General features: G+C 37.1%; 1 protein-coding gene and 1 long non-coding RNA gene across 2 annotated transcripts in view; one reads left to right on the forward strand and one right to left on the reverse strand.

Annotated features, from left to right (window-relative positions):
• LOC149814395 (uncharacterized) overlaps window positions 1-19,056 on the forward strand; it is a 202,812-nt gene that overhangs the window by 97,178 nt on the left and 86,578 nt on the right. The window lies entirely within an intron of this gene.
• Window positions 9,442-15,006, reverse strand: LOC149814398 (uncharacterized). The gene is made up of 2 exons (XM_089989836.1): window positions 11,913-15,006; window positions 9,442-10,174 (listed from the first exon to the last, which is right to left on the reverse strand). Exons 1-2 carry the CDS (start codon window positions 15,004-15,006, stop codon window positions 9,867-9,869), a joined length of 3,402 nt encoding a protein of 1,133 aa, XP_089845962.1. The 3' UTR covers window positions 9,442-9,866.

Genomic DNA, 19,056 nt, shown 5'->3' on the forward strand with positions numbered 1-19,056 from the left:
CACTCTGACCTAGTAGAGTCCCAAAAATCATTTCTTGAGCTATTTTGCAAATTTTATCAATTTTAATGCTTTTTAAACTGGTACAGCTGCCAATCGGGGTCTAACATCCAAAATTCTTCATTCAGAGTTAGCATTTCGCATAGAATTCATGTCATTTCTCATCATTTCATATCATTTCTCAGCATTTCATAACATTTCATCACATTTCATTCCATTTTCGAAGTCCAGAACTCCAGTTTTATAAATTTCAATCCAGATCAAGTTTTAAAAACTTTCAGAAATCAATTTCAAACCTTGGGTTTCCAAAATTGACATTTTTACCCCCAGGAGTCTAAATTTGGAAATATTTTCTCAAGAAAAATAATCTGGATTTATTTCAAACTCAAAATTTTGAATTCTACACTGGATTTGCTTCGCAATGGGGTATTGAACTTCAAAATCCGAGCTCGTTTCAAAAACTGCCAAAAATAGCTCATTTTGTCTGAAAATAGATTTGGAAGCATTTTCTCGAGAAAAACAATTTGGATTTCTTCCAAAATTAAAATTTTAAACTCTACATTGGATTTGCTTCGCAACGAGGTATTGAACTTCAAAATCCGAGCTCATTTCAAAAACTGCCAAAAATAGCTCGTTCCGTCTGGAAACTTTCTAAAAAGACTATTTTACCCCTCTAATCGTCAAAATGAATTTCAAAAGTGGAATTTGGACCCGCTCTGAGATGGCCCATTCATTTATTTTTCTATTTTATAAAAAAAAAAGATGTTTCTTTTTATTTGTTTGTTTTTGTTTTTATTAATTTTTATTTATTTATTTTATTTTAGAGAGGTGGGACCCACAAGATGGTCACCCAAACCTCCAGCCCCACTTTTCATTTTTTTCTCATTTTTTCTTTCCCTTTTCCTTTTTCCCTCCTTTTCTTTTTCCTTTTCTTCCTTTTCTTTTTCTTCTTTTCTTCCCTTTCTTTCCTTTCTTCCTTCCTTCCTTTCCCTCTTGCCCAGCCATTCACGTAAAGGGTTCTCTCCCCCTTTCCCCTTTTCATTAAACCCTAGGTAAAAGCCAATTAAAAACCTAAGTTCTAAAAAAAAAAGGAGCAAAAGGCTACGGCTGGCCCATTTTCCCCTTAACGCACCTCTCTCTCTTTTTCTCTCTCTCTCCCTTTAGCTATCTTCTTCTCTCCTTGGCTACTACAGCCACAGCAGCCTTCCAACCTCCAGCAACACCTTAGCTTCAGCCACCACAGCAACCAAGTTTCCTCCTTCACCCCCATCTTTCCCAGCCGGTGCTTCCTTGGCAGCTCCTTCGGATTCAAGCTATCAACAGCAACCTCCATTGCTCCACCTTCACCACCTCCACAGCAGCATAGAAGCTCCAACATCTCCACCACAACTTCAACACCCCCAGCACTTTAGAAGCCTTCTCTGCAATCGGTTCCAGCCACCTCCACAGCAGCCATCATCGAACTCCATCTTGCAACAGCCACCTCTTCCAAGAGCTCCTCTAGCCGGACTCCTATCCAACTTCAACCACCTTCACGCCCAATAGCTGGTCCAGCATATACAAGGAAGCATCCCTTTTCAGTTGGTGTCATCTTCCTTCAATTGATCCAAACTAACCCAAGGTAAGATATTCATTTTGTTTTTTTGTTTTTTTTATTATTATTATTTTCATTTGTTTTCCTTGTTTCATGTTGTTGCTATTGAGGGAAAATGATCCGTCCAATCAATGGACCAGATCCTCCCTTCTCATAGCCATAAAAATAAATATGATTTGTGTCTCCCTGAATTTTTCATGTTTCATTCCATGTTTTAGATAAATTTTATGTTTTATGTATTGCATTTAGTCTCATTTCTCCGTTTCTTGTTATTTAGCTCAATTTAATTGATAGTTCATCATGTTTTATTTTAGATATCCACTTTAGCTATGATTTCATATAAAACTTTTCGTTCAAAAATCCTAAAATTTTTGTGATAGTTACAATTATTTGTTTGTGATATCCTGCAAAAAAATTTGAAATCCATTTGAGCTTTACATCCCTATTAAACAAATCAAACCCTATATCGGGTTTTCTGTCTTTTTAAATTTCCAGTTTGCGCTTTAGCAGACAAGAACCTCCAACACCACCCTCGTGGGAGATCCGAATTGTTCTAAAAAACTCACATTAGATTTACAATTGAATCTACTTATGATCTGGAAATTTTGAGGATTTTCCTGACAGTTTTGACCTCTGTGAAAAATCGGATTTCTCAGACCCCTGGGAAAATATCGATTTTCTTTCGTCAGGGTATAGACAGACCCTAATGAACCAATTCCACCCAATCTGTAATTCTTATGCAAAAACTTTCAACATGAAAGTTTTTCCTAACATAATTTCCTGTCATTTCCTAAAATTTGAGAATTTTTTAATCTGTTTCATTATTTTTCCCGTATTTTCTCTTTCTGTCTAACAGATTCCAATGTCCAGAAATTCCAGAGATTTAGGTCTCTGATAACAGTGTGGCCTTTTCCAAACCGTAACCCGAATTCCAATAATGTAAAAAGATCAAATCTTCCTCTCTCTGTCAGGGACATTTTCCCACAATTTCAGCCATTTTCCCATCTGTCTGCCATTTTCCCCACATTTTCTACCGAAACCTGTCTGTTTCCTTCATTTACTAGAGTCGCCGGATTCCGTTCCGACTTGCCGGAGTGGCACAGCTCCGACCATAGGTAAAAAACAGAAAGTGTAAAAAGCAAAAATTCTTGCCTTACTGTCCTCTGTCACCCCATAAAATTTGGGAAATTGTTATGGAAATTTGATATCCTAAACCCCCTTTAGAATCAACATTTTAGGCAAAAATCACAAAATTTAGGGTTTTTATTTGAATTTCCATATTTAAAAATATAAAAAAATTAGATTTTCGAGATCCATTATGTTTCTAGGGTTATGTTAGGTGTCTATGCCAAATTTAGTTTAATTCCAAGTTCATTTGCTCCATGTGTTAGTTTATCTTTAAATTCAGAAGCGAAAATCAGGCGAAAATCAGGTTAAATTTGATATTTATGATATTTTCGCCATTTTAGGGTTTTTATCATGTACATAAGCATGTATAATCATATTAGGGTTAATTTTAATGTCATTTTCATTTCATATTTTTCAATTTTACAAAATTTATTTCAGAAAACCCTGGTTTCAAGGCCATAGTCTTGTTATCGGGGGTATTTTGGACATTTTGGCCTAAATTTCGAAATTTCAATTTCTAATTCTCCAAAATTTCATGCATATCATCATATTTTATCATATTATGTTTGATTTATTTCATTTGATTTTCAAATTTCCAAAATTTACAAAAATTCTTTCAGAAAACCCTGATTTCAAGGTCATCAGGGGTATTTTGGTCATTTTGACCCCAATTTCGAATTTCAAGTTTATTTTTGAAATTTATTCATTATTTATCATGTTTATATCAAAGGGGGTATGAATCTGGGTTTATATCTGAATAATATCCGATAATTTTTCATATTTTCGGATAAATTCAGAAAAACCTACATTTTTGTGCTAACTTTATTTTCCAGTTTTGCAGGAATATTCAAGAAGAAGACTTAGCCATTTTATTTCTTTTATTTCAATTCAATGTAAAAAATCAATGTAATATTTGGAATAAGAGTTACATTTCTGCTTAGAATAGGGTTGCATTGCATATAGTTTAATTTCTGCAAAATTTTAATATGTGATGTATGATTCATGCACATTATTTCAAATTCACTATGGTTTACACGAATGGCACGTGCACAAGCTTTTATGGAGTTTATAAACTCGGTGGGATTCGTATTTATGGCCATAGTCAGAATACGAAGAAAACCAAGATTTATGATCTTCGTATTAGCCACATTCAGCCTACACACTTAGGCTAACTTCAAAATGCACTGCATTTTTTAAAGTTTTAAAAGGATTTCCCAATTCCTCAATGAAATTTCCTTTTCAAATTCATATTCATTCATTCATATCATTCAAATTGCATTATTCTCAAATTCATTTTCCAATTTCAATTTCAGAAAATTCAGCTTTCTCAAGAACAGGATCTGATTTTCTCAAAATCCTGAGTTTTCAAAAGAGATTTCAAAGCATTTCCCAAGTTCACACCAAGATTTTCCAATGTTTTAAAATTCTCAAATTTCAAAATCCCAAGTTTTCAAAAATCGATTTTCTCAGATTTCCTATTTTCCTGAGAACCCAGTTTTCCTGAGAATTCATTCTCCTTTTCAGAAACCCTTTTCCAATGAATTTCCTGATTTTCCCAGCATTTCTCAAATCCATTTTCTCATAAAATCAATTCCAAGTTTCCAATCTCAAAACCAATTTTCTCAGATTTTTAAGCTTTCCTGAGAAATCACTTTCCAATGCAAATTTCTGATTTTCAATGAACTTCAATGATTTTCCCAGGAATCCCAATTTCAAGTACTTTTCCAATCATTTTTCCAGCATATTTCAATTTTCCAAAGCAAACATCATGTTTCTCAAACTTGCATTATTTTCAAAATTTCATAGCACAAGCCTGATTCTTTGTGCATTCTAGGAAAAATAGAGCATAATTTAGATATTTGAGTCGAGTTAAAGCACATAATTGGTCCTTGGTTCAATTACCCCTGGTAAAGGCGCCAGGAACGGATGAACCTCGTACCGACAGGCGGATCCCATTCCACGGAATTTTCCCGCAAATTTTCAAAACGGAGGCGAGTAATTTTTAAAACCATTTTCAAAACTTTGGTCGAGTTTGACTCGCGAAATTCGTTTCTCTCTCGCAAGGGAGGAAAAAAAAATTGCGATGATAACAGTCGGGGCCCCTACTGGCCGAGCAAACACAATGGCAGGGGGGGCGGATCACTTGCCGTTGTTGCTGAAACAAGGGCAGGGGGGCTCCGCCCCCATTCCAAAAAATACCAGCGGCAAGGGGGCTCTGCCCCCTGTCAACCGAGCTAATAGAACGGTAGGGGGTGGATCCCCCTACCACTATTGCTTAAACAAGAGCAGGGGGGCTCTGCCTCCTTGACAGAAAATACCAGCGGTAGGGGGGCTCTGCCCCCTGCCAGTCAAGCAAACACAATGACAGGGGGGACGGATCACCCTGCCACTTTTGCTTAAACAAGGGTAGGGGGCAGAGCCCCCTGCCAAAAAGTACCAGCGGTAGGGGGGCTCCTCCCTCTGCCAGCTGAGCAAACAAAATGGCAGGGGGAAGGATCCCCCTATGGTTGTTGCTTAAACAAGGGCACGGGGGGCTCCGCCCCTCTGTCGGAAAATACCAATGGTAGAGGGGCTCCGCCCCCCTACCAAAAAATATCAGAAGTAGGGGGGCGAGTCCCCTACCGACAGGTTAAAAAGAGAGACAGGGAGAGGCACGAGGGTACGGGAGGCGAGCTCACCAGAGCCGGAGGAACAGGTGGTGGGTCGTCGATGGGGTCGTTGAGGGAAGAAGGGTAGATGGCAACGATCAAAGAGGGGGTGGTCGTCGGTGCCAACAGGGAAGAAGGAGACAGAGGTGGCGTTTGACGGCTTCAATCACCGACGTCTGCTCGAAGGATGGTTGACGGAGAGGAGGATCGAGCGACGAAGGAGAAAAGGTGGTGGATTGGCGGAAGAGGAGAGAGAGAGAGAGAGCAAAGAAACAATTTTGATCCGTAGATGGGACATTTTATATCGAAAAGTAGCAATAGAAAAATCTATCGCTATTTAGCGATAGAAAAATTCTGTCGCTAATCCATCGCTAAGTTGCGACTTAGTTTCAGACCGAACTTTTCCTTCGATAATCCATTGTTAATTAGCGACAAAATTTTTTCTTCGCTAATCCATCGCTAATTAGAGACAAAAATTTTTCTTTGCTAATCCGTCTCTAATTAGTGACTGATTTTGCGATGATAAAATTCTGATGCTAATTTTCAATTTTAGCGACTGATAGTTTTCTCTCGCTAATCCATCACAAATGACAAAAAATTTGTCGCAAATTTTCGTCGCTAATTAGCATTTTTCTTGTAGTGAGATGAGATTGGGGAAAACGATTAAGAAACCAGTTTCTCTTCTCATCTGCAAGGGGATGAGGATAAACCTCACCCCCCATTATGGGTGAGGGTGAGGCTTATCCTCACTCACCAAGAGGGCTCTATAAATAGCCCTCACGGTGAGTTTCTCTGACTCACTGAACAATGAGATTGAGAGAGTTTGAAAGAGCAAGGGAGAGTGAGAAAGCCACTGGAGTGTCGTTGATGGCCACCAGAGGTAAATCCACCTCCTGTTTTCTTTTTTCCTGTTGTCTTTCTATTTTTTGAGAGCCGACGTATTTAAAATGAGAAACCTGTCAGCCATGGTTGCCGACGTGTTTGAATAGAAGAGGCTGACAACCGTGGTTGTTTAGAGAGAGAGAGAGAGCAACCTAAGGTAAATGATGCTCCAATAGATAGATATTTTTAATAATATTTGCCTTTCAAAATAGAAGGCATATTGAGTGTCAAACTATCAAGAAACTTTAACTTTCGCCATAGAAACCTGTGCTCTATTTCATGGTGTGAGTTTTATGAAAATACTTTTTAAAACAATATTTTTAATGAAAATCCAGTGAAAGCCAGACACCAAAAATATAAAAATCGGCTCGCACAAGTGGTGGAGTTCGGGTCGATCTCAGGGAACAAAAAATACTCATTCAAACACACAACTACGCTACTCTTTATTGCCAAAATAAAGAAAAAAAATAATTAAATAACTACGAGAGTACGGCCCTACACAAATGGCTTAACAAAATAAATAAATGGTTTTATTACAGACCCAATAAAATAAAATAATTAAAAATCCTAATTTAAAAATAAAAGCAAAGGCTTTAGTGCTTTGAGTCTTCCTGTCCCTTCTTGAGGTAATGCATGTTTTCTTGAACTTTTGCTTTTCTAAGGGCTCCCTGAGGGCCTAAAGAGACCTCAGAGGGTACTTCGAGGGCACAAAAAAGGCTCTGTTGCATGTCTACCCGTTTTCCTACAAAAAGCAAAAACAAAACAAGCATCAGAAACGAAAAATCTATAGGAAAATTGATACAAAATATGACAAAAATTCACAAAAATGCAACGTAAAGACATAAACTATAAATGCACCACTCACACTAGATGACAAATAGCAACACTATCTAACACAAGAATTCAAAAGCTATTTTCTACAAACTACTCAAGAAACTAACTAACAATCTAACTACTTCAAGAAATCAAAAGTTCCTAAATCACAAAAGAACTAAAGAACATGAACATACTCAGCTGAACTATAAAATTAATCTAATTAATTAATCTACTATGCACATGTAGATCACATGAACGACAACTATCAAGATCAGCTAATAGAGACTATAAAAAATTGGTAAATTTGCTTCAAACAACTCTAATGCTAATCACGGATGGAAACAAAACTACACTAACTTAACTAGATATGACACACAAACCTGCTGACCCTAATACCCAAAAAAAAAACAAATAGAACTATGTAATAAAATAATTGAGCTATGTACGTGAGAGGTCACGTTACTACATGAAGGCATCGACTATTGATATTTCAATAACTCCACTTATGGAGGAATTAACTAACAATCCGATCTACTATCAAATTTAACACACAGCTAACACACATTAACGTGATTTGAACTAACTAGTGCAACTAATTAATCTAAGACTGAGTTATTTATGGCAAAACGCAATCACGCAGAAGTTAAAATTTCAAGAAAGAAAATAAATGATAATTGATACTTAAACATGACAACCTACAAAAAAAACAAAACACAAATCTGCTCTAATCTAGACTGACTTAACTGTAGTATTATTCCTACGTTAATTATAAACAAAAACCACAAAAAGAAAATAAATTGCAAAGGGATTAAATTAGGAAACACTACTACTAGACTCGGTTGAACGACACCACTATAAAAAACACAGTAATGACCTAAAGCGCCTATTTCTCAATTAATCTATGCAAAGAAAATTTCTGGAATTATAAGGGACTGATTTTGTACTGGTAAAATAACAGACGTTAGCTTTAGTCTATGCTACTCTAAAAAAAATGCTGATTAAAAAAAACAACCTATCGGCTAGATTATAAAAGCTATACTTGATGAATCTGCAAAAAGAAACAATAGTGAATGCATTAAACGATCTGCTCTGAACTAAATTTAACCTACACTGAGCAAGAACTAATAAAAAAAGAAGAATATATATATATATATATATATATATATATATATATATATATATATATATATATATATATATATATATATATACACACAGCCTTATGCTAACTACCGAATTACCTACAAACTATTATTGATCAATGCTTAAACAAAGAAACGTCTATTCTAGTAAAAACGAACTTTGCATTTTTTTTTATTATTTACTTTTTTTCTTTTCCAAATACCAACTTTAAAACTATGTATGCAGACCTAAATGACATGTATGAATCATAAAAAAATCAAATGATGCTATGCCTCATGCTATGCAACTAACTACGGTGAAAGAGGCAAACCGTGATTTGCTTTCGATGCAGGGATTAAGAAGAAGAGGGTGGTCAATCCAGTTGCATCCACGCTACCGTGGCGACGATGATTAGAAGGGCCGATGAAGACAGGAATTAGAAGATAGATGAAATAAAGCATAAGAAGAGGAAGAAGAAGTACAAGTAGAGAAGAAGAAGAAACCGACTATGAAGAAGAAGAAGGGAGAAGGAAAGATGTAGGCAAGAGGCAAGGGAAGCAAAGGGGCTGCTGGAAAAACAGCCACCATGGCTGGAAAAGATGTAGTTATAATGATCTAATTAGGTTAAAACAGGTTTTTCAAAAAGAGTCCTAAGATTTTCCCTAATTTTCAAAACAAAGTCTTTTTTGAAAAACATGTTTTTCTAAAAATCAAAACTTACTAAACTAATTAAAATTTAGCTAATACGAACTTAAACTAATTGAACTACATTAAAGAAATTCTAAATCTAATAAAAACACTAAAAATGCTGGGAAAGCTTTGAAAAACACGATTTTATGATAAAATTCAATTCAATGCAGTTTATCAAAACTAACGATAAAAATAGGTTTTAAGGAAATTTTAACATGGATCATGCATAAATAGTGATTAATAAAATGTGAATTATATGCATGATCAATTCGCATGCCCCCCCCCCCAACCCCACCAAAAAAAAAAATAAAGAGTATACTCCATTTTTGGTGATAGGAGCATGTAAGATAAGTGGCAACCCAGTTTAGTAGGATGAGAGAGAGAGAGAGAGAGAGAGAGAGAGAGTCATTTCTACATATTCACTGTCTTCCATGTAGGGATATGCTCATGGATCACCTTGGCTTGGCTCATCATGAGCTTGAGCTGAGGTGTCTTAGCTTGGCTAATGACGAACTGGAGCTGGGCTATAACATAAACATTCCAAGCTTGTAGGGATGCAAACTATTTGGATCCAGAACAACTAAATACATAAGGATTCAAATGGAATTCAGATTGGAACAACCATAAATTACAAAAACCCCATCTTGTATCCGACCCATTTGCATACCTAAGCTTGGCTCATTTGCCAGCACTTTCATCTTGAGATGACCCATTCATCATAGCGTTGTCTAAAAGCTATGCTGCTTCAATAGGCCAAGCTTGGCTCATTTACCCATACATGAGTTGATTGCTATAATAGTATTTGAAAAGTCTGAAGTACTCCAAAAGAAATATCTACAATAGATCGATATAGACGTTGCAGTAGTGTTTCTCAAAACAGGCTACCCCAATGGTATTGTGCAGTAGTGTTTCTCAAAGTGCAAGAGAATGGAACTACATGAGCATGAACTGGGACGGTTGGTTCACAAGTTTATTGAAAATGAAAGCTCTCAAGCAGGTAGTAGTGGTGGACTTTTCGCAGAAAGTTGCTGTGAAACATCACGCATAGTGGGCCGAGTCTTTGGATTCACTTGTATGCACATGAGTGCGAGTGTTGCAGCATGGGTCACTTTCTCTGCAACTTGACCCACTGGGGGCAAAATGCGCTGATCTAAAATATCTCCAAGCCTTAATTCTTGTTGATTTAATATGGATGATATGAGTTCCCCTGGATGTTGTCCCATTAAGACCTCAAGTGCCACCACCCCAAAGCTGTAGACATCACATTTCTCCGTTACGCGCATGGTATATGCGATCTCTGCGAAAGCAAACATCATCTTTGATTAATTAATCAATACATTCTTATCAGATTACTTATGCTTCAATTGCATTTTGATGATGGCTATCAGTATGAAAACACGGGTTTTAAACCCTACAGCTATTGTTACATGCAAATGCTAAATGGTTAGAACCATGTTTAGTCGAGGTGTGGTTAGGTGATCAGGCCCGACACACAAAACACAGAAAATCACTAATGTAAACGCAATTTTCTGTGTAAAATGAAAACACAGAAAGTTGCTACTAGGATTAGCGATTTTCTATGTAAAACACAAAACACAACAAATTGCTACATTAATATCGATTTTCTAGAGAAAATACTTGGGCCCAATCACGGGATCTGCTCCCTTTCTTAGTCTGTGTGAGCAGATCCAGTGTTTGGGGCAAAACACTTTATAATGACTTACCGAGGGGAGCCATGCAGTGGTTGCCCCCTTCCATAAAAAGAGGCGCGGGGGGGGGGGGGTGGGGGTGTGTGTGGCGCACTGCACATTTGTGATGCCTGAGCACCCACCATCTTTCCCATATACCTAGGGGTGTCAACGGTCGGGTTTACTCAGACCCGACATGGATCAAACCCTATAGGGTCCGGGTATGGTGACAAATAAGAAAACCCAATTAAGATTCGGGTCTGGACCCAATGATCCGATTAATACATGGACCCAGGTATAGTTTGTGAAATTTTATACCAAACCCGGGCCTAACCCAAGTTCCGATTAAGACCTGCAATTTTTCAATGTAAAAATGATAAAAAATATTATTTAGTTCATATCAGGTTCGAGTATGGTTAATCTTATAGTAGACCCGATTAGACCAGTTGGGTTTGGACCTGTTACCATACCTGAAAATCTAGTCCAAGTCTGGTTCCACCTGGGTCTAAACCAAACCCCACCGGTTGACACCCTTACATATACCCAGTCAGTTGTGGGGCCCAACAACAAAAAGAGTAGTAGTTCGGGAATCTGAAAGGGTTGGATTAAATTACTTGATGATTTCCTACAGGCGATCCAGCTTAAAATAGGCAATGGGGGGCTTATATCTTTTTGTTAAGACCTATGGTTTGAGGATATTATTCTTCAAGAGAATTATGAAGCTCTATACTAGATGGTGAGTGACAAGCAAGGTCCTGTGAGCTCCTTCAGAGAAAATTTTTGTTCAGTCATGCAGGTTGAAATTTGTATTAAATGGGAACTGAAAGCACATTTGAGTTTAAAGTGGCCTTCGATTTGAAATTGACCTTTTTTGTTTCATTCAGATTTAGCTTGTTCTTATGATCTCTCTTTCTTTGTATGTGCTACTTCTTTCAATCAATATAAATCTCATATATTTCTTTTAAAAAAAATTATAGATTTTTTGAAAAATAGGACATAAGGAAATAGAAGTTTTTAATTACCAAATTAAAAAAGAATGTGTTCTGTTGTGCTCTCTAATCATGGGAATCTAAATGGCACGTCCTTCTGACATAACCCTTCACAAGATGATGCTTGGTCACCCTTAGTCTAAAGTTGTAAAGTTTCAAATAACACTATGTACCAGATGATGAGATTGAAATCCATAAGGGATGTCCCTTGTTGCAAGGTCAAAGCTAGGTGTACACCTGAGTGGGCAAGGGACCTCCCAGGTGTACACCAACTGAGTCCAGCGTTTGTGTAATCGGTGATAGGAGGTGTTTTTTAATCAGCCTTGCTGAAGTAAATAAATAATATTAAAACACATACCTGGTGCAATGTAGCCATAGGTTCCTGCAGGCCTGGTCCTGTGAGATGTGTCAGTCTTCAACAACCTTGCAATTCCAAAATCAGATATGCAAGGTTCAAAATCTGAGTGGAGCAGAATGTTGTTGCTGGAGATGTCACGATGAACGATTGGTTCCAAGTGATCATGGTGCATGTAGGCTAAGGCATGGGCGACACTTTTTATAATATTCACCCTCTTAGCCCAGTCTAATTCGACAGCTCGTTCATCACAACATAACATGCTTGCCAAGCTTCCCCTTTCAACGTATTCGTACACCAAAACCATGTTTCTAACATGCCAACAGAATCCATGTAACTTTACTATATTCCGATGACGAATTTTCAATAATGTTTTGATCTCATTTATGAAACTTTCATGATTGATCATAGCATCTCCTTCAGATTGATCAACTTTCTTAATAGCCAAAGTTTGACCTGTTTCAAGGTTTGCCCTGTAAACCGTTCCAAACCCTCCTCTTTCAATGATATACTTGTCCTCGAAATTCTCTGTGGCCTTTATGATATCCTTATAAACAAGTCTTCCATTATAACTCCATATCGAAAACAAGTCCCCACCATTATTCTCTTTTGGGTAGCTTCCTTCTTTCTTAACATGAGCTCTACAACATTTGGCATAAATCCCAATGCTAACAAGCACAAGTGCGCTTGCAACAGAAAAAAGAACTATCTTGAGCACTCGAAGAAATCTTGCTTTCTTTCGATCATTCATGTCTATGAAAGACTTGCAAGGGCGTAAGCCTTGTTTGGCTTCTCCACACAGACCATGGTTTCCTTCAAATGCCTCTGGTGGAGCCAACAAGAATGCTTTGTTGCTTGGTAGAGGACCTTCGAGGTCATTGTACGAGAAATCAACTGACGTCAAACTGACCATTCCATCCAAAGATGAGGGAATTACACCTGAGAGTCTATTATGAGAGAGGTTAAAGTTCATCAGGTTTCTTAGTTTCCCGAACTGTGCGGGTATTTGTCCACTAAGTGCATTCCCGCTAAGGTCTAATGAAATTTGTAGGTATGCCAGATTCCCAATTTGAAATGGAATTGTTCCACTTAACTCATTGTGATTCAGATTCACACTGATTAAGATGGCACAACTTTCAAGTTGTTGTGGTATGTCTCCACTAAGATTATTCATTGACAAATCAAGCCATTGTAGCATGACTAACCTTCCTATCTCAGGTGGTATTCTCCCAGAAAATCGGTTGTTGCTCAAGTTCAACTTAGATAGCGATTTCAATGCACCTATTTCTGTAGGAATTTCGCCATTCAAAAAATTGGAAGAAAGTTGCAGCTCCTGTAGCTGTGCCATATGCACAATTGATGATGGAATGGCACCAGTTAAATTATTGCTAGAGATACCCAAGTGTGTGAGATTGTGACATCCTCCCCAATCTGATGACAACTCACCAAAGAATTGGTTGTCATTCAAATCAACGTATGCTAGGCTTGGAAGTGCTCCAAAAGCTTCTGTTATGTTATACGTGATTTGATTCCCATTCAATCTCAGCCTCGATAAGCTTTTGCAATTTGTTAAGCCTCTCGGTCCAAGCCCAGAAAACTTGTTGTTCAAAGCACTAAATTTAGATAGCAGCCCGCCATTGCAGATTTCTGATGGTATGGATCCTGATAGATGATTATTACTTAATTGAAGATTTTGAAGGTTCAAAAGGTTTCCTATAGAGGCAGGTATTAGACCTATAAGAGAGTTACTAGATAACTGTAAATCAGTGAGACACTTCAAGTTTCCTATTTCTGGAGGGATGGGTCCAGTCAAATTGTTGTCAGAAAGGTGTAATATCTGAAGATTGGATAAGTTTCCTATAGAGGCAGGTATTAGATGAGTAAGAGAATTACTATATAACGCTAAAACAGTGAGACGCTTCAAGTTTCCTATTTTTGGAGTGATGGGTCCAGTGAAGTTGTTGTCATAAAAGTACAAAATCACAAGATTGGATAAGTTTCCTATAGAGGCAGGTATTAGATCAGTAAGAGAATTACTATATAACGCTAAATAAGTGAGACGTTTCAAGTTTCCTATTTCTGGAGGGATGGGTCCAGTCAAATTGTTTTGAAAGAAGTGCAAACGGTCAAGATTGGACAAGTTTCCTATAGAGGCAGGTATTTGACCAGTAAGAGAGTTAGTAGATAAATCTAACTGAGTGAGACGCTTCATGTTTCCTATTTCTGGAGGGATGGGTCCAGTCAAATTGTTGTCATTAAAGTACAAAATCACAAGATTAGACAAGTTTCCTATAGAGGCAGGTATTAGACCAGTAAGAGAGTTAGCGGATAACTCTAAATCAGTGAGACCCTTCAAGTTTCCTATTTCTGGAGGGATGGGTCCAGTCAAATGGTTGTTAAAAAGGTATAAAATCTGAAGATTGGACAAGTTTCCTATAGAAGTGGGTATTGTACCGGTAAAAAGGTTATTAGACAATTGTAAATCAGTGAGGGTCTTGAGGTTTCCTATTATAGGTGGGATGAACCCGGTCAACTTGTTCCCCCAAAGGTATAGAATGGTGAGATTGGAAAGTTCTCCAATCAAAGTAGGGATGGAACCTACGAGGAAGTTGGCAGAGAGATCTAGGTTTTGCAGGTTCTTGACTTTTGCTATCTCCTCAGGGATTGTCCCAGAGAAGTGGTTACTAGACAAGTCAAGGTAGGAGAGACTGGAGAGGCTGCCAATCCCCTCTGGAATCGATCCGGAAAGGTTGTTGCTGCTGAGATTGAAGGCTGTGAGAGTCAAGAAGGCTGAGAAGTTAATGGAATGGAGCGTACCCGTTAGAGTTGTGTTTGAAAGATTGATCTGGACGACGCTCCTTCTATTTTCATCACAGACTATACCGAACCAATTAACACATGGGTCACTATTGGTAGAGTTGATGTGCAGGGACCATGAATTCAGGTTGGGATGGTGAGACTTGAGACTGTCCCTGAAATTGATAAGTGCTTCAGCTTGGGCTCGCAGTTGTTGTGGACGACCCACTTCTTTGGACAGCAAGAGAGTCCAATATTGCATAAAGAAAACTACAAGAGAGAACAATTTCACTCTCCCCATGACTGAGCCACTCAGCAGTGCAAGAACCCCTTCTCACTCGATCTGTGAGTGTGAAGTTTAAATAGTTGGGGAAGCAAGGGAGTCAATTCCTTGTTGGACCATCATGTGGGTCCATACGAGCCACTCAGCAGTCCCTCTTGTACTTTATTAATTTGGGTCCATACGTGAACTTGTGGCTTACAACTTCCTAGTTGACAAATGACTTTACAACTTCCTAGTTGACCAAGCCAAACCATTGAAGACTTTTAAAGGAGCTCAACCACCATCAACTGCACTATTAAAGCCAAACCATTGTGGATGGTCGGCTCCCAAACAGGGCATTACCATCCACTTAGAGCATCAATTGCTCTGAAAAATGTTGTGCGACCAGTTTAAGTATCGTGGTGTTTGGGATGCCGTTCATGACAAGAACGAACAGCATCAAAAGGACTTCTTCTGACGTATTACGGATAAGGGTGCCCCTGACCTTATCCTCTTTCGCCCTATGTGAGGATTTCTAATAACACCTAAAATTTATGTCATGTATAGTAACATGGATGCAATGCGATAAACAACTGGAGTTCGACATGTGAAAAATATGACACGAGGATACATGTCTTTCTAATCTTTTAAGCAATAAAAACTATTAAATTGTTTATATTTTAAAGTTTAAGAATATTTTTTATTAAAAATATGAAAGTATTGTTGGTATATACCTATTAAATTTGTCTCAGCATATAATTGTGTCTGACTTGTCACACTAAAAATGTCATGCCACTGTGGCATATCTATCCCAGAGTTACCTGATTAAAATAAGCTCATTATGCACTCATTTATATAAAATATGACCAACTTTATAGTAGTTTTATAGTTATAATCAATATAATATTGTATTTTATAAAAAACAAATTTATTAATTTTTATTAGTTTTGAAAATGTTAGTAAAGAAGTAAAGTTTTTCAAAATTTAACAGCTTTCTAGATGTACATTCTCAATATTCTTCATTTATATTCTCAATATTACACACACACTCTATATATATGTATAGGGTTAATATTTGCTCATGCCGACATTACCTACAGACGTGATTTACATGTTTAGTTTAGTGGAAATCGGCTCTTAGATCATCCGATTACAACATGTTACTCACGGGATGGTTGATTCTTTGGAACAGGTTACTCACAGATCAAAAATTAAAGAGAGGAATTCACCTTAAGTAGATGTATCTTATTTATATGTAGTGAGGAGAATATTGTGCATCTATTTCGTTATTCAATGGTATGTGACATTTTCCAACCAATGATGCATTTGGATTGAAAGGAATAATAGGGACTTCAAAGAAGATTTTCGTTCAGTCATGCAAGTTGAAAATCGTATTAAATGGGAACTAAAATCACGTTTGAGTTTAAAGTGGCTTTCAATTTGAAATTGATTTTTTTTCAAAGTCTGGGATTGCTTTCTGTGTATAAATGTTCTGAACAAATTTAGCTTGTTCTTATGAAGAGTGATTCCCCATCACTCTTTCTTAGTATGCGCTACTTCTTTCAATCAATATAAATCTCATATTTTTCTTAAAGAAAAAAAGCATAGATTTTCTGAAAAATAAGACACAAGGAGATAGAAGTTTTTAATTACCAAATTAAAAAAAGAACATGGTATTGTCTTTACTGGTCATGGTGTGTGTGTGTATATATATATATATATATATATATATATATAGAGAGAGAGAGAGAGAGCCGAACTATAACCATCAACATTACGATACAAAAACAGGTTCAACCAACATTGAACCTACCGGGTAACCAAACACGGGCCCAAGACATGCCAAGGAGCCTCAAAAAAGGAAAAAAGAAAAGTAGAGATGCAAGGAGAGAAGGAAGAAAGAAACAAGAAACAAATACAGTTAGGCGACGAGCATCATCCTGGATCATGAATGGTCCCTGGAGGCAGATGGTGTTGCAGATCAGGGATGTTGATGCGGAGAATGGCGTGTATATATATATATATATATATATATATATATATATATATATATATATATATATATATAGAGAGAGAGAGAGAGAGAGAGAGAGAGAGATGAGCTTGGACCACGCAGCCTTTACCCTGCCGGTTGGACCACCATCTATAAAATATTTAATCAATAGTATGAAAAGAATAACCAATAGCCAATAAATAAAGAACTGGTACAAAATCAAAGAATTTGTTTGAGTAGGCCCATAAGAATCAATGAAAAAAACCACCAACAAAATTAAGAAACATGAAAACTGCTTGATCCTAGACACAAATATGTAATCCCAAGAAGGAAACTAGAATAATACCTAATTGTCCATGGGCTTCTATGTTTAAGACGACGGCCAATCATAAACTTAAAATTAACTTGATATTGAGCATTATAAATTAATGAGACTCTACGGGCCGAATCCATTTTCCCTTCTTATCATACTTCATTTTCCCTTTTCCATCATATTCCTACCCAAGATATAAAAAGACAATTTAAGGGATTTAATTGTTTGTATCATTCATTCAAAAAATCAGATTAAAATGCAAAACCCCTAAAAAATATTTTTGATTTAGGAAACCCTAACTCCATTTTCCCCTAAAAGATCCAAAACACTAACCCGATTTAGCAAACCCAAAACCCCTAAGGGGTTCTGATTTTTTTAACAGAACCCCTGTGAAATCAGAACCCCAACTTCACTTTCTCAGTCAAGGGGTTATGTTTTTTTAAGAGTTTTGGGAGTAACGCTAGAGAGAGAGAGAGCAACGGATGCACTTGATGCGGGTGGGGAGGAGCTGCGATTCTGGCGTGGGAGGATCCAAGGTTGAGTAGAGAGAGAGAGAGAGAGAGAGAGAGAGAAGGGGGCCTAAGCAAGAGTGACAGAGAAGACGATATAGGAGAATCAAGAGCAGGGTCCGATGGGTTTTCTTAAGAGGGAACGAAAAGGAAAAGGGAGGAAGCCCCCCACGAATCTGGTATATAAAAATGGCTTTATTGATGCAAATTTGAGATGCACCAGTAAAAATACATTTTAAGTAGTACAAATTGGAGTAAAACACGATTTTTATGACCTAGCACTAGAAAATTTAGTTTTCACTGGTGCAATAAACAATGCGCCAATAAATCTCTAATGATTTGAGATAAAATAAAAATTTGAAGAAACGTCTTTATTGTGACTTTTGATCAGGTAAACCTGGTTTATTGAGTGGAAATGGAAGCTGATGGAGCTCCAAATATCTTAACCCTTCTTCACCATGCGCTTTAGGGGGCGTTTGAATCCTGCTTTGGTGCATCCTGTGAACATGGAAACAATGTCTGTCGTTGTTCCAAGCCTCCCTCCCTCCCACCCCCCAAGACTAAACAGTTTTGGATAAATAGAATATCTAATCCAAATCCATACTAGCTTGAGCATCCTACGACAATATCATATTACTGTCTACTTCATTTAGAGTGCTCAGCAGAAGTAAAATTTTGGACCATGCAATCTGACAGCATATCTCATCTTATCATATGGATTATGATGTTTCATTCCTAAGTCAATTAAAAGTATGAAACTATGCTTCATTCTCTCTTTTTCTTTCTCTTTCTCCTTATATATATATATATATATATATATATAGGAAAATGGGTCGGTGTTAAACCCATTTAGTGCTAAACTGTGTGCTAAATGGGGTTTTCAGGCTTCTCAAGTGCTTTTTATGAGTTTCCGACCTCATAAATGTGTTGAGCATGATCGATTTACTAAGAATCTACACCTAGATCATGTGTTTTTTATGAAAAAAATGATGTTTGAAGCTTCAAAATTTTACAAAGTTTTGGACCGTTGATTTTTTGAATTTTATAAAAGACTCACTCATATGTGAGAATCGAACCCTTCAAGTGCTGATCTCAATAAATCAAGTACGTGATCTATATGGTCAGAATTTAAAAATAAAATAAAAACGCCGGATAAGCCCATTTAATACAATGTCTGTGTTCCTTTTATCTTAGATGGGTCTCACAACTTTTTTTTAGAGCCATTGATGCTATACATCAACGGCGTCTTTATCATACAAAATGGATGGCTAAAA

Source organism: Nuphar pumila, chromosome 15 (assembly GCF_984573655.1).
Source record: "Nuphar pumila chromosome 15, dmNupPumi1.hap1.1, whole genome shotgun sequence".
NCBI lineage: Eukaryota > Viridiplantae > Streptophyta > Magnoliopsida > Nymphaeales > Nymphaeaceae > Nuphar > Nuphar pumila.